At 39.7% G+C, this 18560-nt stretch overlaps 1 protein-coding gene across 1 annotated transcript in view; it reads right to left on the minus strand.

Annotated features, from left to right (window-relative positions):
* The window catches only part of LUZP4 (leucine zipper protein 4), a 104762-nt gene extending 95455 nt beyond the window's left edge, over positions 1 to 9307 (minus strand). Inside the window, 8 exon segments of the mRNA XM_060086417.1 lie at positions 237 to 241; positions 1477 to 1666; positions 1668 to 1961; positions 1994 to 2172; positions 2219 to 2627; positions 6252 to 6367; positions 7525 to 7656; positions 9289 to 9307. Coding sequence (XP_059942400.1) covers positions 237 to 241; positions 1477 to 1666; positions 1668 to 1961; positions 1994 to 2172; positions 2219 to 2627; positions 6252 to 6367; positions 7525 to 7656; positions 9289 to 9307 — 1344 coding nt within the window.
* Positions 9308 to 18560: the final 9253 nt, after the last annotated feature.

Raw genomic sequence — 18560 nt, forward strand, 5'->3', positions numbered from 1 at the left:
TAACTGGTCAACCTATATATATAGATAGATAGATAGATAGATAGATAGATAGATAGATAGATATAGCTATATATCTATATCTATATCTATCTATATATATTAGAATGGAAAGTTATGGAATAGAAGAATTAATCTCCAAGGGATCAATTATCAAAGTATATTAATTTTCTGTACTTTATGTGTTCTTTAGTAAGAGTTCTACATTTGATAACTTTAACCAAGCAAGAATTACTTACTTGTGCTAAGGATACAAAAAAAATTATAATAATAGAAGATAAAGGAGAAAAAACTGAACAGAATTGTTCATTATATTTTAAAATGCACTTGTAAAATGACAGAATATGTCATTGGAAAACAGTAAGTGGAATTTCAGTGCCTTAGTGGAAGTGTTATACCACTTGACAAACAAAATGGATGTGTAAAATGAAGCAAAACATGAAAATCCCTGATAAATGTAGAAATAATTGCTTATCATCAGTGTTAAACATGTTAATTTTTTTATAGCAAACTATTTGTATACTGCTAATATAAGTAGGGTGGGGCCTTTAGCATTAAAATGGTGCCTACATCAGACATTGTCTATATACACAATAACCCACATATACATTTTGGAAATAATTTTTTTAGCTGAAAACTGCAACTCTATGCAGTTAATATGAGCTAAAGTATTTGACTAGACATTTATAGGCAATGCAAAATGAAGGCAATCACTGAGAAATTTAAATTAAAAATAATGTTTTTACTCAATTACCTAGCCAGTTACAATAAAAATGTCTTTGAGGTTTTAAAAACTCAAACCATCTGCAATACTGTTAAATTTCTCTGGTTCTTTTGTTAGGACGGACAGACCTAGCCTAACAGTTTTATAAGGCAATAGTGAATATATACAATATTCAAAATATATTTAGGTTAGGGCTGCATCTATGCATAAGCTAGACCTCTCCTATATTCTGATTTGTGGAAAGCAGAAAAGTTCAGCTGCCCGAAGATACACCTATTATTTGTCTGCTGAGGGCTCCCTGAAGACTCTTTAGAAAGGAGGTAGAGGAGGGAAACAGAGGAATTCATTATCAGAGATTATATATTATCAATCTAGCATAGTTCATTGTTAGATTAGCTAGCCTAGCAGGTTGGAAAGTTCAAAGAGAATGGGACACTGAGTCAATATATTTTGATTGTGGGAAAGGCTCAGTAGGAAAGATTGAGTACATTGGAGCTCTTCCAGGGAAGCTGACCTAGATGGAACAACTTAATTAGGGTAATTGGGAAACTGGATGATAGCTAGAGGGCATCAGTAAGTTGAAAGAATATTAATGCCATGAATACATCACTTCTATTCTATTAATATCTTTGTCCCAGTTCAATTCTGTTTCAACAAATACATATTTAGCCATTAGAATATAGATATATAAAGCATGCCTTTACATTTCCACATCACTCAACACATTAATAGTTAAGTACTCATTATGTTTTTACCTGTTAAGTTCCCACTTAGTTCCTGATGAGTATCTTTTATATCTCCCTGATTGGTCATGAGATCTCTCTGAGTGACTGTGGAATCTCTCAGAGTGGCCACATGATCTCTCTGACTGGCCATGAGATCTTTCTGATTGACGATGAGATCTCTCTTCTTGGCTATGAGATCTCTTTGATTGACCAAGAGGTCTCTCTGATTGGCCATGAGATCTTTCTGATTTACCACGAGATCTCTCTGCTTCGCCACAAGATCTTTCTGATTGACGATGAGATCTCTCTTCTTGGCCAAGAGCTCTTTCTGATTGACGATGAGATCTCTCTTCTTGGCCACGAGATCTTTCTGATTGACGATGAGATCTCTCTTCTTGGCCAAGAGATCTTTCTGATTGACGATGAGATCTCTCTTCTTGGCCACGAGATCTTTCTGATTGACGATGAGATCTCTCTTCTTGGCCACGAGATCTTTCTGATTGACGATGAGATCTCTCTTCTTGGCCACGAGATCTTTCTGACTGACGATGAGATCTCTCTTCTTGGCCACGAGATCTTTCTGACTGACGATGAGATCTCTCTTCTTGGCCACGAGATCTTTCTGACTGACGATGAGATCTCTCTTCTTGGCCACGAGATCTTTCTGACTGACGATGAGATCTCTCTTCTTGGCCACGAGATCTTTCTGACTGACGATGAGATCTCTCTTCTTGGCCACGAGATCTTTCTGACTGACGATGAGATCTCTCTTCTTGGCCACGAGATCTTTCTGACTGACGATGAGATCTCTCTTCTTGGCCAAGAGATCTTTCTGATTGACAATGAGATCTCTCTTCTTGGCCACGAGATCTTTCTGATTGACGATGAGATCTCTCTTCTTGGCCACTAGATCTTTCTGACTGACGATGAGATCTCTCTTCTTGGCCACTAGATCTTTCTGACTGACGATGAGATCTCTCTTCTTGGCTACGAGATCTTTCTGATTGATGATGAGATCTCTCTGCTTGGCCACAAGATCTCTTTGAGTGGCCTCGAGATCTCTCTGAATAGTGTGGATTTTCTTCTGATTGGCCTTGAGATCCTTCCAATTGATGTTGGTTTCTCTCTGATTGGCCTTGATTCATCACTGCTTGGGCTTCAGAATTTTCACTGCACTGCTCCTGCAAAGAACCACAATTTTGAAAAACAAATGAAACATATACCCTATTGATTTCATTAACTTATAATGATATTTTGTTAAGACCATTTCTATGGGCAACTCTTTTTTTAGAATTCCACTGTCCCTACATTTTTTTTTTTTTGGCGGTACGCAGGCCTCTCACTGTCGTGGCCTCTCCCGTTGTGGAGCACAGTCTCCGGACGCACAGGCTCAGCAGCCATGGCTCACCGGCCCAGCCGCTCCGTGGCATGTGAGATCTTCCCAGACCGGGGCACGAACCCGTGTCCCCTGCATCGGCAGGCGGACTCTCAACCACTGCGCCACCAGGGAAGCCCCACTGCCCCTACTTTTAAAGACTAAACAGTTTTCATAACTAATATGTAGAAAGCTCTGATCTCTCATGGCATTGGCACAAAGAATATTATGCATATAAAACTTTAATAAAATGCTTTAAATATGGAAAATTAATTGCTTTGTGAATTTGAATATATTCCAAGGTCATACTCTACCTACCATTTTCTGGATCTATGTTTTACCTAAAGAAAACCAATTCTGTGACTTTATAGTTGAGAGACAGAATATTTAATATTTTGTAGCACAAATCCTTAGAACCACAGAAAGTGTTCAAAATCATACTATTTATTCTTCACCTGTTCAGGATCAGGTGAAAAAGAAACTATCAACTAACACAATATTGTAAATCAACTATACTTCAATTAAAAAAAAACTTACAATAAACTATCTATCTCTTCTATATAAATTAATACTTAATTCTAGAGAGAAAGACAAATAAGTGAGGGGATAGGTAGCTATAAAGAAAGCAGAAGGTAGGCTTAATACTATTAAAGTAAACTGGCCTGATAACAACTCAGTCTTTCTACCTTTTCACTTTTTTTTTTTTTTTTTTTTTGCGGTATGCGGGCCTCTCACTGTTGTGGCCTCTCCCGTTGCGGAGCACAGCCTCCGGATGCGCAGGCCCAGCGGCCATGGCTCACGGGCCCAGCCGCTCCGCGGCATATGGGATCCTCCCAGACCGGGGCACGAACCCGTATCCCCTGCATCGGCAGGCGGACTCTCAACCACTGCGCCACCAGGGAGGCCCCCTTTTCACTTTTTAAATCAAAAGGGCAGTGGAGTGAATCAGTCAAATGGAAATAATGAAACCCTTGACAAATCTCTATGATGCTACATAAATGTAAGTGGACAAAGTCATATGGACCATGCTAAGGAATCAAGCTTTCCACTAGCAAATAGTGCCTGGCAAATAAAACATGCCCTAGCTCTGACATTGTGACTTTGTAGTATAACACTACCAGAAGCTGAATGCAACTATTAAAAGGCAGGGAAGGTATTGGCATAAAGAATATTATTCCCTTAAAGCTTTAGTAAAATAAAAAATATGACAAATCTGCTGCTTTGCTAAAGCATAAAGCCATAGTCACACTCCAGATTTTCTACTGTAAAACATAAATAAGGAGATTGGGTGGAATGCACATGTACATTTTCTTTTCTAAGTGACTAGTGTTGGGGACACAGTGGGTCAGCAGGAAGGATTGAGACCTATCTCTTAAAGACCCATATGCACCCAAGTACCTTTCCAAAGGAACTTGTGGTCTTTTTACAAATGTTTATATAAAAAATAATTTCATCAAATTGGATACCACAGATTTCTACCTTTAGAAAACACAACAGAAATTATCAAAAACAGAAATGTTCCTTATAAACAACAGAAACTATCAAAAAGAGTTGTGTTGAATAAATACAATTGTGTTTTACTGATATTAGGATTAAATCTTGTGAAATACAAAACTAGCTTATTAGAATTTCAAAGCATGATTGAAAGCTGTAATTGTTATTCAATTTATTGGTAGAATAATTATGTTTAAATTTTAATACATTTCTTTATTGCAGAGTACTTTTTTCCAGTGAGTTCTGCTATAATGACAGTCTCAAATGTCTGAAAAGTATGAGAAATAGAAAGATGCTTTCAATTTGAAAATACTATTTTACAATATTCTTAGTTCATTTATGCGTTTCATACTGTAATGTAAGCTCATGTCCTTCTTTCCAAACTTTATCAAAAACTTTCTCACCTTACAGATTAAATACCATCTCCTCCATCAAACTTTCACAAATCCCCTTAATCAGAATGAATTGCTGCATCCCCACAATATATAACTTATAACCCTGTTAGAACATGTGTTATAAACTGCCTGGCATTAAATTTCTTTCTTATCTTTCTTTCCCACCACCACATATAATATTTGAAGCAGGGCTGTTCTGGGACCTTGCATAGTGCCTAGAATAGACATTTAATTAATATTTGCTAAATCAATCCTCTAAATATTTGAATATGCAACATGTTCTCCTTCCCCCAAAATTTGCATTTATGTAATTTGGCAAAAATAGTTTTAAGCTCCCAGAACCAAAATTTTTTACTAAATGACCACATAACACTTTAAGAAGAATCACTTTATAGGGCAAGCTGAAACCATAGTATCAATGTTAACTTATGAATCTGGATATGAGGACCTCTAAAATTTCTGTCCAGTGACTGGCTCATCTATACAAGTTTAGAGGCGATGGATTTACCACCATAAAATGTACAACTATAGTAAGTCCCATCTGTTGGTTCCAGAGTTTATGTCATACACTAATGTTATCTGACTTCTAGTTTTTACAATTCATTCACAAGTCTACTAAAACTGTTTTTATACTAAAACTTAAGGTCAATGACTCTTATTATATGAGGACAAAAATGAGAATGATTTTACAAGACAAATCATGAAGCCAGTCATCTCTTTTGGCATTTTATAAATTCAAAATTTCTAGCAGTGATTGAAAATAGCAAAAATAAATGTTTATTGAAACAGTTACAGGGGCTTCCCTGGTGGCACAGTGGTTAAGAATCCGCCTGCCAATGCAGGGGACACGGGTTCGAGCCCTGGTCTGGGAAGATCCCACATGCCGCAGAGCAACTAAGCCCATGCTCCACAACTACTAAGCCTGTGCTCTAGAGTCCGCGAGCCACAACTACTGAGCCCATGTGCCACAACTGCTGAAGCCCGCGCGCCTACAGCCCGTGCTCCGCAACGAGAGAATCCACTGCAATGAGAAGCCCACTCACTGCAATGAAGAGTAGCCCCCGCTCACCACAACTAGAGAAAGCCCGCGTGCAGCAACGAAGACCCCACACAGCTAAAAATAAATTTAAAAAATAACTTAATTAAAAAAAACAGTTACAGGGGCTTCCCTGGTGGCTCAGTGGTTGAGAGTCTGCCTGCCGATACAGGGGACGCGGGTTCGTGCCCCAGTCCGGGAAGATCCCACATACCATGGAGTGGCTGGGCCTGCGCGTCCGGAGCCTGTGCTCCGCAATGGGAGAGGCCACAACAGCGAGAGGCCCGCGTACCGCAAAAAAAAAAAAAAAAAAAAAAAAAAAAAAAAAAACAGTTACAGAGGAAAAATCAATTAACAAATATTGAAGTTAAATTATGCTTCAGGCAGCATGGGGGAGTACTAAGAAACAATCCCTGCTCTTAATAGAATTTTAAATAATCCTTAATATTAAGAAATATATTAAATTTAGGACCTTTATATTGGTTAATTCTTGGTATTTATTTACCTGCTTCTTTAAAGGCTTCCCGTTTAAAGAGCTTTGTCCAGACTTGAATCCAAAAGGTTCTTGGTTTGGCTTTTTATCATTTTTTTCCTCAACGTTGTTTATGAATCTTGAGTATCCTTTAAAAAATAATTATTTTCTGTATTTTCAGTCAGTAAATTCAACATATCTTTCAGAAGTAATACCTGTGATATCATTGTTTTCAAGCTATGCACTGGTATTTGCAAAACTTTTGATATTTCATTAATCTGATATCACCTGAGAGTCTCAGTGAACTCTAGAACAGTCTTTGCCATACTATTTCTATTTGTATACCTTAATATAGTAGTCTTCTCTGTATACAGCACCTCAAATTTGGTTTCATATGCCACCAAAGTTGGACATATTATCTGAAATTCACTGAAAGAATACTCTAATAGAAAAAAGAGAGATGCAGAGAAACTGTCTGTTTTGTATTAATCATGTGAATATTTGCCTCAATCATCTGCTTTGATCTGGGTGTAAAGACAGCTTAAGGAATGATCAGAGAATATAGTTCTCCAAAGGCTCATGAAGATCAATTTTTTATTTAGTCAGAAACAGGAGATTGGCCCCCTTACCATTCTTAGCAGCTTTGCCCCTATAATAACCACCATCCCTCCTTTTCTCAGAACCTGCTAAGCCACTGAAGGATTCAAACAAAGACTGTAAGGAACATGGGTAGACAGCTGGAAGGGGCTCAGAGTACACACAATGTCAAGATGGTTCCAACCTGTTCACTAGACCATGGAGATCGTCAATTGTTGAAAAGACTTCTCTACTATGGCAATACACAGCACATTCACATTAAAATATGCACACTGCACTGACCAATGTGATTAGGGATACAAAGGGCTTTCTTCATGTTCTTCTGCACTCTCTTTGCCCTACAGCATTTATTTTTTCAAAATGTGGATGTCATGGTGCTCAGGCTATTAACCATACTCTTAACCTTTCTGTATTGCCTCCTTAACGTGGAACTGTACCATCTAGACAGGCTTGGGAACAAGTACAAAACATTTCTCATTCTTATCCTGCTCTCTGTTAAGGAAGTAACTCATATAAATAAAAAAAAATTTTTTTTCATTTGTCATGGCATAAATTTTTACCAATCCTGTATGCATACATTTCCAAGAAAGATAAAACTAGCAACACAGTGCAACTTTAGAACACATTCCAAGTTTGTGAATTTGCTTCCCCAGTTACTCACAAATATTTCAGACTCTTTTTACCACGTGTGATTTTTTGTATACTTTACCTCTCTGCTGGTGATCCTTATCAGCATTTGATTGCTGTCTTGAAACTGAGGTATATTTTTCATCGTTCTGTGTCTCATTCTTCCTTTCTTCAGTGTTTATACCGTATATATTTCTAAGTGTTACAATGTCATCTGTATTAGAAAACACAGAAAAAAATAGACAATGGAAAAAGCTGAATTACAACAATGTGTCTCAAGAGAATAATCTATATCCTTACCTCATCGTATTTTAGAATATTTAAAAAATTGGTAGTCCTGAAAAATAACACTATAATAATAATGAACTTGTAAAACCATAACAAAGATCAAACAATGCAGACATTTTAGGGTTAGTTTCCTGGAACAATAAAGAGAAAAATTCCTGTTAAACAGATTTATAGTGACTTCATTTATACAAATATAAAATACTCTCAGAATATAGTAGCTTAAGGGGGAAATCATTTAAATAAATGATTTTACTAAATGTTATTTTAGTTTCAGAGAAACGTAGAGCAGTAGTGTCATCCCTATATGTAAGATGACACTTTTGTAAGACTATATGTAAGAGCTAGATAATTAGTTGCATTTGTTTTCTTGAAAAGTTAAGAAAGAAAACAAGGGCAATGGACATTCACATGAGATACCAAAGAGGTGAGGAACCAAGATTAGTGTAATAGTAGGAAGCAATCAGACTTTACTTTGCAGTCAGGCATGTTCTTATGCACTCATGTGGAGAGCACTTACATGGCATGATTTGAAGGATGAGAGACAGGTACCACCTGCTCTAAAGTATCTCTCCTAAACTCTGGGATGGAAAGGTCTAAAGGTTGGATGTTCTGTCGGTGGATCAAAGCTTACTTAGGTCAAGGTATCTTTAGAAAAAAGCACAAGTTAAGCATTTGGAAGGACCCAGAGAAACTAGAAGAAAGAGGGGGAGCTGAGAAGGGTGCAAAGAGGAAACGGATACCAAAGATTAACCACTCCTTTATTATTTTGCTTAGTACTAGTCCTACCTCAGGTCTCCAAAAACCTGATTCTGATTTTCTTTGAAATAGTTGACACCTCCAAAGGTAAAAATCAGGGTAAAGCCCAATAATCAACTGAGTATCATTTCTTGACAATCCTATTTTAAGCCTTTGTTCTGTCTGCCTCTCAGCAGCCATTGGCTGTAATATTTCCTGCAGACATAGTCTTTAATTTTCTGTTCCTTGTATTCTTTTTTTAATTCATTAATTTTTTATTTATTTGTTTTTGGCCAAGTTGGGTCTTTGTTGATGCGCATGGGCTTTGTCTAGTTGCAGCAAGTGGGGTCTACTCTTCATTGTGGTGCTCAGGCTTCTCATTGCGGTGGCTTCTCTTGTTGCAGAGCAAGGGCTCTAGGCACACGGACTTCAGTAGTTGTGGCACGTGGGCTCAACAGTTGTAGCTCAAGGGCTCTAGAGCACAGTCTCAGTAGCTGGGCGCACAGGCTTAGTTGCTCCATGGCATGTGGGATCTTCCCAGAGCAGGGATCGAACCCATGTCCCCTGCATTGGCAGGTGGATTCTTAACCCCTGTGCCACCAGGGAAGTCCCTGTTCCTTGTATTCTTTATGCGTTCCCTTTTCTTTTTAATTTTTCCTCTGTTGTTTCTCCTGTATTCTACATTTAAAATCTGTACAAACCTCTGTATAGACTTTTTTCTCATTACGGTACAGTCGACCCTTTAACAACATGAGGGTTAGGGGTGCTGACCCTCCCTGCAGTTGAAAATCTGCATATAACTTATAGCCGTCCCTCCCTATACATGGTTCTTCTGTATCCATCGTTCCTTCATATCTGTGGTTCCGCATCTGTGGATTCAATCAACCAGAGATGGTGTAGACTAGAGTATTTACCATTAAAACAAATCCAGGTATAAGTTGTGAACAAAGAATGTTGCCTGCCATATCAGTAAACAAAGGATGTTGCTGCCAACAAGCCATCAGCTACGGTAGCCCCCCTATGCACCCTGAGGGGATCCAGGATAGAAAAAAAACCCCAGATACTGGCCCTAGATAGTTAAGGTGCATATCAAAGGAATGATTTCAGTGAGCCCAGACTCTTGCATCTTCCCATATATAGAAAAGCGCTAAATTCATTAACTGCGGATGGCTGGTTTGCTTTAATTAACTTTATTATCTTTTGATTAATTTAATTATCTTAATTAGATAATTTAATTAATTATCTTTTGAGGTTCCAACTGCCTGGTTTTTCCATATATCCAGGCTCCTCCCTTACCTCTTTGTTACCAAGTCCAAGCTCTGCTTCCCGCACAACAGGCCAATAAATCGGGAGACAAGGTGCTGAGGCAAGGAATAGTGACTTTATTCGGAAAGGCGGCAGACCAAGAAGATGGCAGACTAGGGTCCCCAAAAAACCATCTTATCTGTATCTGAATGCCAGTTTCTTTTATAGAACAGAGAGGGAGAGGAGGTGAGGAAGTAAAGTAAAAAAGCCATTTATCTTGCAAAATAGGAGGGGCTGTGTTAATTTCTTCTTTTCTGCAGCCATTCATGGGTGAGCAGGGTCAGAATGTCTCTCTGTTGAACAAAGGGCTTTTAGTTTAACAGTCAGGCAGAGGGGCAGGGTTCCCTATGGCAGGCCATTGTGTATGCTTACAGCTATAGAGAGTGATTATAATAACAAAAGCAATGAAAAGCAAAGGTTAAAGTATAAGAAACAGATTCAACATGGAGTCAGAATTGGCTCTTCCCTGTTACATCTTCAGAGCAGTCCCTCAGAGCTGTCTTCTGGGCTTAAGTTCTCAGAAAGTCTGCCAAATTAAACATAATTCTCAACTTTTAGGTTGTGCGTTTTTTTTCAGTCAACAAAGTAGACTCGCATAGTTCAAACCTGTGTTGTTCAACTGTATAAGGGAGTGCACTGTCAGAACATTTTACAGGACAGCACAGGAAGATTTTTGAATCTCCAACCCTTCTCCCTCATCAGCCCTGAAACAATCACTACCCAGCCTACAGAGACCCAGTGAGATAGGTGACTTCCCATATAGGAAAGCAAAACTTCCAGAGAGGAGAAAATGAAGCACTGGTATCTTTCACAATGAAGTAAGTGCTTTCACATGAGGGAGTGTTCTGCCTTGTGGCACTCAAACACAATTTACAGTGCCTTTAAACTTTTCCTGTCCTCAGAGTGACCAAAAATAACATCAAGCTCTGTCTTAGAATTGCATAAGGATTAAACAAAATAGAAAATTTCTCAAGGCTCATGCCGACCTACAGCTACAGTTGAGAAATATTTATCCAATGCCTTATGACAGGGATGGCTCAATGGGTAAACCATGTGGATTAATAATAACACTTTTAAGGGAGTTCACTGGTGGCCTATTGGTTAGGATTCCGGGCTTTCACTGTCTTGGCCCATGTTCATCCCCAGTTGGGGAACTGAGATCCCACAAGCTGCACAGTATCGCCAAAAAATTTAAAAAAAAATAACACCTTTAAATTGAATAACACTTTAAAGTTTACAGAGCATTTCCACATGAAAGCTCTTGGCACAGTACCTGGCATATATGAGACACTCAATAAATAAGATAATAAATTGAACAAACAATTATTAAGTGTCTGATATATACTGTGCCCCCACACTTAAAGGTCAGCAGAGATTAGCCTCACTTTTAAAGAAGAAAACAGGAATTTCCTGGTGGTCCAGTGGTTAGGACTCTGCACTCTCACTGCCGAGGGCTCGGGTTCAGTCCCTGGTAGGGGAACCAGAATCCCACAAACCATGTGGCATGGCCAGAAAGAAGAAGAAAACAGACTCAGGAAGATTGCATGACTTACTTGAGGGCAGAAAATTATTCTGTTAACAAGCTAGGACAGATTCTAGTCCAAGACCCTTGCCACTACATTACACTTCCTCCTTTGAAAGCTCAGCTATTCCCCAGAATTAAAACAGCAGCACCGAGGCTAGTGACCATTCATTTGAATGTGGTATTCCTACTAAAATAGCATTTTCCTTTCAATTCTATTTGAAATGAATTGCACAAAGTCAAGTTTAGCATTCAATTAGTGTAACAGCAACCTCTAATCCAGTATTCAAGCACCCATTTTGCCCTGTCCCCCTGATTCCTTCAGCCTAAGATTTGGTATGCAACCATTTGGTATGCTTGTTTTGAACCACAGAGTGCTATACAGAAAAACTATGGCATGGCTTTAAATCCTGTCTGTGGCCTTATTTGCCCAAAAGGACTTCAGCCATTTGAGCTTTGAACCAAACCACCCTGCAACTCACATAATTCTTTTAAACTCATGAGTGAAGTATATAAAATGGCTCTGGAAATACCTAGAGTCCTCTTCCCCTAAATTCAAATCCTTCTCCATTAGTTTAGCTTACACATAACATTATAAAGACTTCAGTTTTAAGGTCATCCTGAGAGTGCTACATTAATCCCACAAGATTTTTGAATCCTTTCCTTTTGAATATATTACTGTATGGAAGCATTTTCCCGTCTCAGTTTGTCTCAGTCCAAATGTCATATAACTCCCTAGTAATATGAATGAACAAACGTCAGAGAAAGAGTAGCGAATAGCAGTAGTATTACAGAAAGCAAAACGTTGTACATTTCATACAAGATGGGATTTTTATAAAAATGTCATTTGCAAATAGGCTTTACAGAGATTGTCAAAGTTCAACAAATGTGTATAAGTTTCATATCTGCTACCTGGCCAACAGCATCAAGATATTTTGACTCATGGTAACTGTTTTAGAAGAGAGAAGGTAGAAATATGCTCTGGTATCTATCCACATCTACAATAAGGAGACTCTCTGAGTCAATAATACATTATTTTCCCACTTATTTAGCCATACCTTAAGGCCATTCATTGCCCTAGACTACAAAGGATTCTGTTAGGGTGTTGACATTTAAATTTTCTTAAAAATGGTCACTGCTTTCACCTAATTTAGACTCATAAGTGATAGTATTGGCTTCTCTTTAAAATATAAGCAGCCCTGTAATATGGGTTCGGGTTTAATGACTACACCCACAGCTGCTATATAAAATTCATTTAACTAATAAGAAATTCAGGGCTTCCCTGGTGGCGCAGTGGTTGAGAGTCCGCCTGCTGATGCAGGGGACACGGGTTCGTGCCCTGGTCCAGGAAGATCCCACATGCCACGGAGCGGCTAGGCCCGTGAGCCATGGCCGATGAACCTGCGCGTCGGAGCCTGTGCTCCTCAACGGGGGAGGCCACAACAGTGAGAGGCCCGCATACGGCAAAAAAAAAAAAAAAAAAAAAAAGAAATTCAATTTTCTCTTCGTTATTTTTCCATTTTTGTTATACTTATTCCACAATTGAATTTCACATCAATTGTGCAAAAGGGTCACTTGTACAAGGGAAGATAAGCACACCAAAGTAGAGTACAGGAAAACAAGCTACACAATAGACAGTAGAAATCTGTCCTGACAGTCTGTAACACAGGTAAATGAAACTCTGTTTAAAAGATGAAAAGGGGACTTCCCTAGTGACGCAGTGGTTAAGAATCCGCCTGCCAATGCAGGGGGCACGGGTTCGAGCCCTGGTCCGGGAAGATCCCACATGCCGTGGAGCAACTAAGCCCGTGCGCCACAACTACTGAGCCTGCGCTCTAGAGCCCGCGAGCCACAACTACTGAGCCTGCGCTCTAGAGCCCACAAGCCACAACTACTGAGCCTGCGCTCTAGAGCCCACAAGCCACAACTACTGAGCCCATATGTCACAACTGCTGAAGCCCGTGCACCTAGAGCCCGAGCTCTGCAACGAGAAGCCACCACAATGAGAAGCCCATGCGCTGCAACGAAGAGTAGCCCCTGCTCGCCGCAAACAGAGAAAGCCCGCGCACAGCAACAAAGACCCAATGCGGCCAAAAATAAATTTAAAAAAAAAAAGGAAATTGCTGTTTCCAGCTATTGAGTCAGAACATTGGCTCCATCTTTAAAAAAAAAAAAAAAAGATGAAAAGGATGTCACTGGTATATCTTAAGCTTGAAAATAATCATCCACACACTAACTACTGTACTTTTTGCCTCAGTCTCCTGTAGATAGAAGTGGTGAACAGGGAGGTGCAGTTCTCATTAAGTTCCTGCTGTTGCCAGTTCCAATTCTGGTATTATTTTTGCCTTTTATTTCTAAAAAAAACACTATAATACCTTTTGGAAATGTTTATTAGGGACAAAAATGAAAATAAATTTGCAGAGCCTTTTCCTATTTTATTACAATGAAAGTAATATCCTTGCATTCAATGTAAATAACATAATATTTTATATAATATATAAGTGTATAAATAATATCAAATTACATATGTAATATACAAATAATATAAAATTGCTTTTCTAATGCATATGTGTAGTTATCCAAAGACAAAGATATATATATTGTTAAAAGTAACCTTTTCACTTTAATGAAAACTTTAATGGAAATTTATTGGAAAAGTATAGATTTCTCATCAACTTATAGAAATAACATGTATTTGCTATTTTTTTTTTTTTTTGTGGTACGCAGTCCTCTCACTGTTGTGGCCTCTCCCGTTGCGGAGCACAGGCTCTGGATGCACAGGCTCAGTGGCCATGGCTCACGGGCCCAGCCGCTCCACGGCATGTGGGATCTTCCCAGACCGGGGCACGAACCCATGTCCCCTGCATCGGCAGGCGGACTCTCAACCACTGCGCCACCGGGGAAGCCCTATATGCTCTTTATGATGTATTTTTCTTGGCTTCAAACTGGAAGAGCCTTAAATGACTAATCAAAAGTTTTGCCTGTTCCCACTGAAAAGATCAAAACCTGGACTCATTTGTTTGAAATGGTATAAATGTGGTTATGGAGAACCAATGTTTAAGAGCATGAACCAGTGACCTCTTAAGATTTTTTTACAACCCTAAAATTATGAAATTTTACTATCATATGCAGCCTCCAAGTAACTTACCATATTCAATTTGACATCTTTCCTTGGCCTTCCAACCATGATTTGAGCCTATCTTTTCCAAATTACATTCTCCAGTATCCTCCTGGCTCTAATCATCTACTGAAATGACAGTGCCTCCTAAATCCGTTGAATCTGCTATTGTCCAAGTTAAACCAAACAAACACCTCCCTCAGTCTCCCAAAGCTTGACATTATCTACTGTTTAAACTCCATCCCTCAACCAAATGATTTTCAATCTCTCTCAAGTCGGCTACATCTCTAAAGTTTGATAACCAAATCCAGAGATAGCGAGTAGGTAACTACTCCAGCTTCCCAAATTGTTAGCTACCCAAAAGCGAGGCTGTAGGTCCACTTTCTGAAGGACATATAGCAAACATTTACTCAACTTTTTCCACATGTTTGTGCACATTACCTGTAGTATCTCATTTAATCCTCAACAACTCTATGATGCAGATACTACTGAACTGAGGAAACTCAGGCTCCAAGAGATAAAGAAACTTGCACAAGGTCAAACAACCACTAAATTTGGGGGACCAGGCTGCTCTGCAACTGTGACCCCTAATTCTCTGAATTTTGAGAGAAACTCATTGCTTTGGCTATTTATCAGTTTATATTTTTACCTCTATAAGCATCTGTTAAACACCAATCAATGAAATCAACACAAAGAAAAGTGCAGAAAGCATTTGGGTTTACCTAAGTGCTATAAATTGCCCTCATTTCTGGGATTTTCCCCCCACTCAGAGTCCCTGTGACAGGGCGGGGCCTAGAATAAGGCAAGTGAAGCACTTACCTCAGGCATAAAATTTAAGGAGGCTCCAAAAAACTCAGTATGCAAGGTAAAAGTAATATTTAACACAATATTTTCAAAAATGAAAATCAATGCAAGAACAATCCCTGAGGAACAAAATACCAGCAACAAAAATAGACCAGATCAGACCCTGTACTTGAACAACTTTGCCTTACTTGCCTCACTCCAATTCCTTTATTTACAAAAGATAAAAACTGTTTACCAAAATAGGTGACCTGCCAGAAGATTGTACCTTGGTTTTTAAAAATATTTCACTAAAATATTATTTATCTAGGGGGGTAGGAGTAAATTGGGAGATTGGGATTGACATATACACACTACTATATATGAGTTAGATAACTAATAAGAACCTACTGTATAGCACAGGGAACTCTACTCAGTATTCTGTAATGACCTATATGGGAATAGAATCTAAAAAAGAGTGAATATATGTATATGTATAACTGATTCACTTTGCTGTTCAACAGAAACTAACAGAACATTGTAAATCAACTATACTCCAATAAACACTAATTTTAAAAATATTATTTATCTCGATCACTGGAATTTTGGTGCCTCTTTAAATTCTGCACCCTTGGCAAGTGCCTCACTTGCCTGACCATAGTCCCAGCCCTCCCCAGTGACCAAATACTATTTTTTAAAAGTCATTTTAATGCCACAAAATGTTTAGGAACTCATTTTGGAGCTGGGGGTGGGGAGCAAGCAGTAGTGTGGAATCCACAAGGTCTATGTCTTAGAAGAGTAAAGCCTGTTGATACTGATCATGACATAGATTGTTAGAAACATGTGAAAGCAGAAAAAAAGAAAAACAAGAAAATTTCTTAGGTACTATTCATGGCCATTCCCCCTCAGAAGCAAAGGGGGAGGGTAGGAAACTTCCTCAACCTCATAAAAGGCATCTATGAAAAACCCACAGCTAAAATGATGATTAATGGTAAAAGACTGAAAGCTTTTCCTCTGAGATCAGAAACAAGTTCCCCTAAGATCAGAAACAAGTTAAGGACATTTGCTCTCACCATATCTATTTAACATTTCATTGGAAATTGTAGCCAGGACAATTAGTCAAGAAAAAGAAATAAAAGGCAACCAGATTTGAAATAAAGAAGTAAAACTATCCCTATTCTCAGATGCCATGATCACATATAGAGAAAATCCTAAGGATACACACATACACACACACATATTAGAGCTAATAAACAAGTTCAGCAAGGTTGCAGAATACAAGATCCATACACAAAAATAAATTCTGTTTCTATACCCTAGCAATGAACTACCCAAAAATGGTTAAGAAAGCAATCCCACCAAGAAGACCATTTAATAGGAGAAAGAATAGTCTTTTTAACAAATGAACTGGATATTCACATGCAAAAGAATTTAAAATAAGTTAGATCCTACCTCATTCTACCTGCAAAAATTTAACTCAAAATGAATCAAAGATGTGAATGTAAAAGTGAAAACTAGAAAACTCTTAGATGGAAACACAGGAGTAAATCTTCATCATTTCTTACATATGATACCAAAGCATGAAAAACAGAAGAAAAAAATAAATTGTACTTCATCAAAATTAAAAACTTTTATGCTTCAAAGGACACTGTCAAGAAAGTGAAAAAACAACCACAAAATAGGAGAAAATACTTGTAAATCATGTATCTGAGAAGGTTCTAGAATCCACAACATATGAAGAACTCAACAATAAAAAGGCAATCCACTTTCATTTCAAAAGTGCACCCTCCCTGCTTTGCTCTCTCACCCTCCTTATTTCTATGGTTCATTCTGCCTGCTCCCTACCACTTCTGAGGTTTTCCTGGCTGCAATGTTCTGCTCATTTCTGATGTCTGCCCTCCCCGTTTCCTCTTCCACTCTCTTTCCTAAAGTCCACTGTCCCTGCTCCTTGCTCTCCCCCCTTTTTTTTCTCCCCACTTCTAATGATTGCCCTTACTGCTGCTCCCTGTCTCATATTTTAGGTCTGAACCCCTGTCCTTCCTTCTCATTTCTGAAGTCTGTCCTTCATCTCTTTCCTCATTTATAAGATCAGCCCTCCCTGCTCCATGCCCTTCCATTTCTAAGTTCCGCCGTCCCTGCTCTGCTCTCCCACCCTCATCTCTAAGGTGAAACCTCTTCCTACTGCTCTTCCCATTTTCAAGTTCAGCCCTCCTTTGCTCCTCCCCTCCATATCAAGTCGGCCCTCACTGCCCTGCTCCTCCCCCTCTCACTTCTAAAGTCACTGATGCTGTGCTGTGCTGCTCCTTCCCCCACCCCCTCCCATGCCTAAGGTTTTCTCCTCCTCTGCTCTGTGCTGCCCCACCCCCACCCACCGCCAACCTCGCCTCATTTAAGCAGTCCGTCCTCTCTCCCTCCCGCTGCCCATTTTTAAGTGGTTGAGAGCGAGTAGAGGTCTGAGGTGAGACACTAGAGGGCACCAGCAGAAGGGAAAGGTGGTCTATGCTGAATCGGCACCAGTCAACAAGCAGGCAACCAAATAAACCATCCCTTTGCCTAGTCTGGCTGCTCGACCACCACTCCTCACAAATTAGCCGTAGCCTTGCTCCTCCAAACCCTGAAATCCAGTCCTTTGCGACGCCCTGCGAAGAGTGAGGGACTGTGAAAGGGTGGGTAACTTGCTATCATTCCTTAAGAGGGTAAAATATACGGACACAGCCGGCTTTTTATTTCCCACACTGGACCCCTTCCCGCAATCACTACTCCGTGATTTCTGTCAGCTTTGGCCAGTTTCCCACCTAAGAGGTGAAGGCTGACCTGACGCGGCCAGGTCAGGGCTGACCTGATGCGGGAAAACGGGAACGGAGAGGAAAGGCAAGGGCCAGCAGGCTGGACCAGTGCTTTATCTACATGGGGGCGGGTGCTGGCACAGAGGGGAAGTCTCCCCGCCTAGGCGGTGTGCCTCACAGCACCGCTTCAAGCCTGCCCTTCTCCAGTCAGCCCTGACTAGCGGGGGCTGGGGTCTGGGAACTACGTACCTAGAGACAAGTCTAGAATGTCCATTTTTCCTCTGTTGTTGGTGTCTGTAAGCAGCTTTACAGGAGGTAGTTTTCAAACGAAGCCATCTCTTCAGCGAGACGGCACCGCACTGTGGCGCCCCCTCACGGCTTAAGGCAGGCGAAACTCCTCAGCCAATCACAGTCCTTTCTTCGCTGTTGCGAAGGCCCAGGGGGTGGAGCTTGTAATCTACCCTCCCAGGTATCCAATCAGGAACCTGGCTCACGAGAAAAAAAAAAAGAAGACCTGCCCATTTCTTTCCCGTGCTTTCTATCCGGTGCGTTCTAAAAATAGTCTCAAATTGTTTCAAATTTGA

The sequence above is a fragment of the Mesoplodon densirostris genome, chromosome X (assembly GCF_025265405.1).
Source record: "Mesoplodon densirostris isolate mMesDen1 chromosome X, mMesDen1 primary haplotype, whole genome shotgun sequence".
NCBI classification, from domain to species: domain Eukaryota; kingdom Metazoa; phylum Chordata; class Mammalia; order Artiodactyla; family Ziphiidae; genus Mesoplodon; species Mesoplodon densirostris.